The sequence below is a fragment of the Dysidea avara genome, unplaced genomic scaffold, assembly GCF_963678975.1.
Source record: "Dysidea avara unplaced genomic scaffold, odDysAvar1.4 SCAFFOLD_195, whole genome shotgun sequence".
Lineage (NCBI taxonomy): Eukaryota > Metazoa > Porifera > Demospongiae > Dictyoceratida > Dysideidae > Dysidea > Dysidea avara.
In genome coordinates this window covers 58,053-67,654 of record NW_027078129.1, presented here as the reverse complement: position 1 = coordinate 67,654, position 9,602 = coordinate 58,053, and the positions used below count along the sequence as shown (strand labels likewise).

At 40.0% G+C, this 9,602-nt stretch overlaps 1 protein-coding gene and 1 long non-coding RNA gene across 2 annotated transcripts; both read right to left on the bottom strand.

The window, feature by feature from the left end:
- Positions 1-4,363: 4,363 nt before the first annotated feature.
- On the bottom strand, positions 4,364-5,536 carry LOC136246218 (uncharacterized). The gene is made up of 3 exons (XR_010696310.1): positions 4,979-5,536; positions 4,852-4,892; positions 4,364-4,800 (listed from the first exon to the last, which is right to left on the bottom strand). It is a non-coding gene; the product is annotated as an uncharacterized lncRNA (long non-coding RNA).
- Positions 5,537-8,077: 2,541 nt separating this feature from the next.
- LOC136246220 (uncharacterized) lies at positions 8,078-9,067 on the bottom strand. The gene has a single exon (XM_066037649.1). The coding sequence runs from the start codon at positions 9,065-9,067 to the stop codon at positions 8,078-8,080; it is 990 nt and encodes a 329-aa protein (XP_065893721.1).
- Positions 9,068-9,602: the final 535 nt, after the last annotated feature.

Sequence of the window (9,602 nt, the reverse complement as noted above, 5' to 3'; positions counted from 1 at the left end):
AATGACTTATGGACTGTTCCGAAGAACTTTTAGCACTGAAATGCATGGGTGTAGCACAAAGGGGAGGGTATATAAGTCCTTCCACCCCTCCACTTCCAATTATCAAGATATACTTTAATAGAGCACTCATGTGTCCAAACAAACATTTAGATTCAGGTTTTAGTAAAATTCAGTCATCTTTGTTACTAAAATCAATTTCAGAAAACTACTCTTCAACTTCCCTGTTGCATGGGGGTATTCCCCCAGACTCCCTTGATAGAACAATGCTTCTCACTCTCAACCAGCTATGCTACTTAAGCCCTTCATGCACCTAATTAACTTTTGCTATCTGCTCTTACAGCCATGCATGTCACACATGCTTTGCAACACATTAAACAAAATATAGTTTTGTATGAAATAAACAACTAGCTACATGCACTCACTGTGATATAGCTATACAGCTAGTAATTAGCTAGAAGATATTACGGATTTTTAAAATGAACCAAAGAAAGGCATGACATGTACACTATATAGATATAGCTGTGACAAGTGTATAATGTAGGTTAAAAGCACACAATTAGCTCCAATCTGGATCGTAATTAATTTAACTGCTAGCTGGAATGGTTGTTTGCAGAAATGGCAAATATATAGTGATAGTCATCCTTGCTGGTTGTTACTGCAGAACATGAACATGTGATGTCATTCTTTGCATCACTTATATGTGACCCAATTTCTTGACTGGATGATAGGAGTTCTTAGCAATGTACAAGTTTTGTTTTCCACCTGCAAATTAGCTATATACACATGCATGCATGTCTTATTTTTAATTAAGCAAAATCATACCTTTTATTGAGCACATTGTATAGTATGTGTGACATGCATGGCTGCAAGGGATATAGCAGAAATAAGGTGCATAAGGGATTTACAAGCTAGAATGGTAGCTGGTCCATACAGTTTGCAGTGCATGTGATAAGTATACACTTATCATCATCTAAAGCATGCACTATCAAGAGGGTCTGGGAGCATGACTCCCCAAAAAAGCTTTGAAAATTAGCCTTCTGAAATTCATTTTGATGTATGCAAGGTTGAAATTTTATTCAAAAATTCACCTAAATACTTATTTGAATACATGACTGTTCCATTAGAGTAGCTGACTGCTCTGTTAGAGTATATCTTGATAATTGGAAGTGGAGGGGTGGAAGGACTTTAGACGCTCCCCTTTGTGCTACACCCATGCATTTCAGTGCTAAAAGTTCTTCGGAACAGTCCATAAGTCATTTTGTGGAGTCCCACAGTAGCATACTGATCGCTAAAATGGTAAAATTTTACGACTCCTTGGAAATCCAATTAGATTTTGTACCACACTTTTCATTTTCATGGCTAATTATACCTAAAAGGTAGCTTTGAAGTGATAAAACCGCGTGAAATGAAATTCTGCTCTGTCCGATCACAGAGGTCGCGACACACCCCAATATTAATGGTTGTAGCTCCGCTTACGAGTGGAGGGATGAAACAAACTATGGATGCTTAGAAAGTACGTGTATTCCCCTAACAGTCAGTGGTGATTGTGAGGAATTTCATCTTTTAGTGGAGGATTGCTGGGTGGTGTCCGATAAAAGAGGTAAACTTCCGATATTAGAGGTTTTCGGACAGTCACTTTAATCGGCTGTAGCAAAGCAACCACAAAAGCTTTCCAGCCCAAATTTTGGTACATTGCTAGGCTAAGTGTGAAGTTTATCCGTGGCAAAATTCAGAAGATTTGGCCTGGTAGTTTCTGAGAAAAAGTGTCCGATTATAGATGATGTCCGACAATAGATCGCTTACTCTATAGACAGTATATACTACTATGAATTAACCAACTATGTATTACTACTTTACAATAGGGTAGTTTGGGTTGTGCAATAATATAATTAGCTATTCTCGTATTTCGTAATTCATGAAATATTCGTAATTCGTTCAATTACGTTGCTGTGCACTGCTAAGGAAGCGTTTGTTAAATAAACCGCTTTTACCAACATATTACACACAAAACTATCTTCTAAACTGTTTTATAGTGTGACTAACGTGTTTTTTTCCACAAATTCTCTCGACAAAGCCTCAAAGCTGCTCTTCATTTTCGTTCGCGTACGTAAGGGATACGCCCCCTTTCAACTCGAAGCGATAGGCTATTCCTGGCAGTGTACGAGGCCTGCACCGTTGTTTTTCAGTAAATGCCTGAAAACCTCAAGGGGAAGGTAGTCTGAGGAAAGTCACCACACCCGTATTTCAGTCCGCCGAAAAGAAACCACCTCAGAGCAAAGTTCACCTGTGCAGAAGTTTAATACAGACTTCATTTCACTTTTACTTCTTACGTAAAAGCTGCTTTTACCGTTATTAAACGATTTTTCTCACGTGGGTGCGTACGGACAAACATAGGTAGATAGGTACTTAGTAGATAGATAGGTACACACACACACTTTTACGAAAACAATAACAGCCGGCCGAAGGCTGGCTGTGGGCGTGCGCCTGGTTAAAAAATATATATATTATTTTAAAACGCGTGACGTTAACCATAGATAATATACCCACCTGGATATGAAACTAATAAGCGCCCCCAGTTCTAGGCTGGTTTCGCGCCCCTCTCGCGCCCTCTACACCATTATTAATGCAGATATGGCGGCTTGTGGCTAAAGGTAAAAATCCCTCACAGAAGGCACAGTTAGTTGGTTTCCAAGAAGTCTTGCGAGATATTTATTTTTCTGAAGATTTGAAGCGGATTCAGTCTGATCGATGTAAAAACATTTTGGTGACAATCGACGGTTTGTGTGCTAAAGAGAACAATGATTTTTGTGCTGTGTACAAGCACGGTGGGTATATTATCTATGGTACAAGTTAATGCGCGAAGAAATACAAGAGAAGAAGAAGACGGTGACCGTTAAACAAAAGTTGTTTCAAGCTGCATACTTTAATATATCAAGTAGAGAGGTTGCCTGTTGTGCTGCAGCGACTATAGGGACCGAGGAAGAAGGCAGCATGAACGACATTATAATTATTGTGGCATTTTAGCCGGTTACACTGTAGCTTTTTCAACAGTAGGCAGGTCACATCTCTTGACCGTACCGGGCGCCTTTGAATATGTTCATTTGGCGTGATATCAAGAAATTCCAACTCAGTGTAGATGTGCTTGCACCTGTGTAGCTGAATAATATACTCAGTCTGCAGGGGCGGATCCAGGAGCTGACAAGGGGAGGGGCACAAATAGGCTAAGTTGTAGGTGGTTGGGGAAGTAGATTCTCTTGTCACAAGTTAGTTGCTGCATTTTTGAAGCACCAAACAGTCACCTCTTTATAGTGTCTCACTGTTGAATTTTGCCCTTTGCAGATGGTTGTGAACTCTTAAAAGCTGTTCAAAAGGTTTCGAATGTATTAAACAACAGCAACACGATAATTATTTTTAGAGGCGCGTAGTACGCACGAAGGTGCTGGGTAACTATTTCACAACTAATTTGACTGGTTTGCTTTGATTTCAGGTGGAATTCTACCATATTTTCACAAGTTTAATAGCAAAACTGATCTTGGCCTGACAAAGTTCAGTATTTTATTCGGAAGTAGCTATGGCTAGCTTCTCCACAAGGTGAGGGGGGGGGGGCATTTGCCCCAAATGCCCCATCCTGGATCCGCCATTGGTCTGCAGGCAAGTATTTTGAACCATTCATGTTTTAATCTTTTAAGTTTATAATAATATTATTGTAGCTACTAAAGCAGTCTTACTAGTAGTGTAGAATGAGTGCACTTCCTAGTTTCATATCCATGTGGAGTATATTATGTCTGCTTACCGAGCATAAATACATTAAGTTTTATATATGCATAGATGATTGTGGACAAATTATTTCAAGTTGATAATGCAGAAGACCTACTAGTGCCCACTGAAGCAGAGCCAACACGCCAGTTGTCGCAGATTGAAGAAAATGCTATTTACTATGCAGCTGGATATGTTGCTTATAAACTAATCAAAAAACATCGGCAGAAAGGAAGGCAGTTAAAATTGTGGGAGCATTATTGTCCATGGTTGGTCAAGATGCTGTTGGGGACATCCCTCAGGACACCAGCTCATACCTGGACTATGTCAAAACGTGGACCCGCACTAATGATAGGGGAGGCTTGCGGCATGTATCTGATGATACATATAGGTGCTTTCTCACCATTGAGATGATCACCTATAGACTTATTGCAGCAGGTGAGCAAAAAAGAAAAGGTGATGTGCGAGGTGGTTTGTGATGAAAATGTAAAGTTCCTGTGGGAAGTTGCTACTGATATTTCTGATGAAAAATTAAAGATGTCACTTATGAGAAGTCGCTCAAGAGTGGTTTACTATCAGAGGGTTCTCCATTGCAAGCCAGCTTCTGGAGCAGTGCAAATTAGCTACCAAAAAGAACATCAAAGGTACAAAAGGAACAAGAAAAGAATTACATTAGTACAATCATTATGTTAGTAATTAAACATTGTCACATTGTTATAAATTTAATTTCTTTTCAAGTCATAGTAATTAATTAAAATTAAGTCGTTTGCATTTACGCTTCGGTAAGAGTCTGGACAATGGGGATAATGAGCCCATGCTCTTTCTTTTCTTGGCCATGTTGCTACTCCCGCCACAGGCTAATGACTTTTGAACGACTAGCGCCTGGGCATTCTCCAAGCACTGCTTCACAGATGGGTTGTCAATCCCTGGATCTCTGCTGGCCAAACAAGATTTCCAATAGGTCCTGATTAAAGCGTTCCATCAACATGTACTCTATTCCATTTTGATCCAATAGAAACTTGATTACTTCTCTCAGTGAATGAACTAAACAATAGCAGCTTTTTAGCATCACCTTTAAAATGCAGTGACACTTACCACAAATCTTTATTCCTTCCACAGTCTGGTCTGGTAATTATCTATACAAAAACATGTGACTGTATACTATTAATTACTAAACAAGAGCGTTAATATCACAATCATTGATGTCTACGCCACAACTTACAGGAACAGTGGGTGTCAGCTCTGACACAATTTCATTGATAGCACCTAATGAAACACCCAGCACTGGTTCACCACTACCTCCAAGTGGCTCCCTGCTATCATCTGGTGGCTCCCTGCTATCATCTAGTGGCTCCCTGCTATCATCTGGTGGCTCTCTGCTATCTTCATGTGGTTCAGCCCAGTTATTGGTGGCTCCTTGTTATCTTCACGTTATCATGTTATGGCTCCCTGCTACTATCTGGTGGCTTCCCGCTTTCATCTTCCAATCCGGCTGCCGGATCCAAATTCATTATCCAAGTTGGTCTTTTTTCTGCTCCACAAGTTGTTTTTATATCTACGACCTATACGAGCCTTGCTTCTGGGGCCTTTACCATGCTTCCTCTGTGTTCTGGGCATCAGCGGTACATCAAGTGATACGCAGGGAGAGTGAGGGCTATAGCTACAGTGATAAATACAACAATTCAATACACTGATTTCATGATAATATAAATCTGTGGTAAAATACACTGTGGCTATGGGATTTGTTTTATAACATAGTATAATGTACAAAGATTAAATCATGTGAGCTTTAAAGATCTGGGTTATACAGGCACCAAATAAATGTGGTGACAAAATTGATTGCATGGAATAAACACACGCAGCAAACAACACCGAATCCATTCAAAACAGGAATAATAACACACGTTACAGAATAACAAAGCAAGATTTAGCAACGACATTACAGCTCAACCAATAAGGTAAATGAGGGTAATTCCGGACACTCTTTGATAAAATCGATCTAAAATTGGACTCACAACGAGTTAAGACAAACTCTAGGAATCGTTGTAAAGCCTATCTTATGGTGCATCTGCAGTACAAATTTCGTTTGGATACAATCAACTGCTGAGGAGTTATGAGCCAAAATTTAACAGCGTGTAAGAATGCAACATGCGGCTAATTCCGGACACTTCGAAAAACAAGCAAGTAGAGCCTTTCACAGGTTACCAATCCTCTTTTACAAGTATGGAGACTAAAGTACCACTCATCTGGAGCTTATAAATCAAGTAGAAAGTTCATACTATTTTGGAGAAAGCAGCAGTACGTATTTTAAAAAGTTTATGTAATTCGCGAATATTTTCTTTGTATTTCAAACGAACAGCTGCTGAAAAATCGACTGCCACTCCGCCTGTGCTGCATGGATTCTTACTATTTTTGGTGTGCAATTAGCTGAGGGTATGGTCTTTCTATAAATCTTTGAAAATCGAAAATATGAACTTGGGCTGACTGGTTAGATTAACATTTTCAAAGTTTTTGAACAAAATTGCCCGTGATTGCGCTACAAATTCGTGTCAAACTTCACGGTGGAATAACGGATTCGCTTCAATTTTGGTTTGTAGATAGGCCATAGGACACTGCATTAGCATACCAAATTATAGGTCCAGGGACTCTACCATTGTTGAGAACGATCTAAGTGTCCGGAATTAGCAGCTGTCCGGAATTACCCGCACTTACCTTACGTTAACGAGCAATGCGTTGACAAATATGACTGACCACAATATCAACATAATAAACCCACTTACGATAAGTGGCTTCAACCAGAGAACAATCCACTAGGCCACCTAAACAAACTACTTGCAGCACTTGTGGGCGTTTATCAGCTGGCTGGGCCACAGGCCATGCGGCTTCTTTTTTTACGCGCGAGGCTGGGATGGGACTTTGAATCTCAATGGCAACTCATGCGCGCACGTGATTGGTTTCATATCCAGGTGGGTATATTATCTATGCGTTACAGGGGTTTTACGGAATCTTGCAATGATATCGAAAACTCAATACTAAGTTGCCAAGGTAACCTTTAAAAATCACGTGGAAATTGGCGCGAAACATGTCGAAAGAAGCCAGTGGTAAAGCAGGGAGTGCGGGAGTTGGATTCCCAAATCTTCTGGGTTTAAATGCGCTTCAACTGTTGCCACTCCTAAATAACCAGAGCCTCGGAAACCAGCTGACCTTCAATTTAAATGGTGGTGGTTCAGTAGCTTCACGTCAAGCCGAGAGTCCTGTGCCTAGAGCAACAGCTACGTACAAGTATAATGTGAAGATTTTTAATCCAGCCTCTTCAGCAGCTGAGTCTCCAAAATTCATAGTTCGTCAACTACATAATTTTCAAGAGAAATTTGTCGATTTAGCTGCGGTAAAGACGAAGATAATTACGACATTCTGTACAGATGTACATTCTGTCAGCGAAATCAGTGCAGTTGGCTATTTCGAAGGAAAGCAGAAGCGATGGTTATGCGATGATATTGACGTACAAATGATGTACAAAGTGTTTACTGGTGCTAATTGTGAGATACAGTTGTGGTGTGAAAGGTCGGTGGTTAAGGAGTCAACAGGTAACAATAATAACAAACGTGTACCATCTAAGAGAGATAATCACAATTTACTGTATCTGTTTCACAGAAAATTCTTAAAATATATAGCCACCAACAAACTTGTGGACAAAGCCGTTCTAACAAATAAGGTACAGTGATGATATAGTGTTGTACTTGTTAATGTTAAACTTTGTGCCTTTAGCACTGTATAAGGGGATGATGGTTGTGTCTTCGGTTGCCTCTTCATGTTTACCCACTGAGTGAGGTGTTTGGTGAGCCTCCAGGTGGCTTGTGGATTAAGTCACACTTGATAGCATGTTGCTGTACATAATTCATCTGTTGCGGCATGTACCACAGCTGCCACTCAACCAACAGTGACCACTTCCACCGCCACATCTGTAGCCGCAATTTCCCCATCTCGATTGGCAGATGTCAGAATGAAGCACTATGAGCAATTACGGTATTTACACAAGATGTTTGATGATGGTATTCTAAGTGAGGAAGAATTCCTAGAGCAGAAAGGGAAGATTATGGACTCATTGAGGTTATTGTAGACTTACATTATACTGATCAGATTATAAATTTCGATTCACTTCTACTTGTCATGAACAGCAACCATTAGTTAGCTGTATACTGTTTGTTACTATTAGTTTTGTGTTATAATGGTGTTGCACTTACTTTTCAACAAAAGTTATTTCAAAAACTTAGCTAGATACTAAATACAATGCCTTATCTAACTATGATTAAAAAATCAGTTATCCATAAATCTGGCAATGATGTACATATTGTTGACAATCATCAGGAGTGACAGAAGCAATAGCTGCAGCTATGCATGTCTCTAGGTCAACAACACCACTATGCAATGTACTCTCCATACATTTCAAAACGGTCTTGACTTTAGAGAAAGCCTCTTCTATGGGGTTATAGTCAGGAGAATATGGTGGCAGAAAGTGTACCATAACCCCAACTTCTCTCAACAATCCTGTAACATCACTACAATGGTGAATTGCACAATTATCCATAATAACAATGCTATTTGGATTTGTTCCATTGAAATTCATCAGCATCGGAAGTAAACCTTCAATGAAGTCCTTGAATTCATCGGAATCTACTGTGTCCTTAGTAAGTTTGTAATCCAGAATACCAGTGGTCGTCATCGCTACAATGGCTGATACACGTTGACCACGACATGTAAGTTTGTGTGAAGTGATCGGTTTACCCCTGACACTGTATCCATATTTCCTTAAACTATCCCTCATATCTGTACCAGTTTCATCCACAAACACCAACATACTTGAATCATACAAACTTACATCTACTGCAAATGTTTCCCTTAAATGTTTATCTTGCCTGGCAGCTACAATCTTCATTTTCTGTCTGGTAAATCCACTCTTCTTTAAAAACTGACACAACGTAGACTGGTGTACATTGACACCATACACACGACTTAATTCTTCCTGTACTTCCCTCAAATACGCACCTGGCTTATGCATCAACATGTTTAATATAACTGCTTCCACAGGCTTGGTTAGCTTTAACACTCGGCAGTCCTTTGGATATTCTTTCTTACTTACACTACCGCCACTTGCATTGAACCGTTTCATGATTCTAAACACAGTTGAAGGGTCTACGCAGAGATTGGAAGCGGTGGATTTATCATCCATCCCTAAAGCCAACTTATGCCACACGATCCTCCATCGTAGATCATCCGAGTAAGCAGAGCACCTGCTTCTTTCAATAGACATTATCACGTGACAATTCAAATGTTTCCTTGGTAACTTGGTTTTCGTTTTTAAGTTTATTGCAAGATTCCGTAAAATCCCTGTAACGCACGGGTATCACTCTTTTCACCCTATTTCATAACCCTACAGAACTTAGACAAAAAACGGTGAACCAAAAAGGCGGGAAAAAAAGTGCAATATTGAAGTGGGATCGAACCCAGGTTCCAAGTGTGATGGTCCAGTGTGCTACCGATTATGCTACCGCTGCTAGCTCCCTTAATTCCCTTCTTTTGTATCTTATAAATGTGACTAACGAAATAAGCTGTATATAGTAAGAAGAACCTAACCCTAAAGGTGAAGAAGAAACCAAAGCTGAACTCTAACCCTAACGCTAACACTACTATACGCTTCCCCTAAAGTCTACTACTCGTGGCAACTATTGGACGCTTCCCCTAAAGTCTACTACTCGCGGCAACTACTGGACGCATCCCCTAAAGTCGACTACTCGCGGCAACTACTAGATGCGTGCCCTAAAGTCGAAGAGAGAGAGCAACAACTA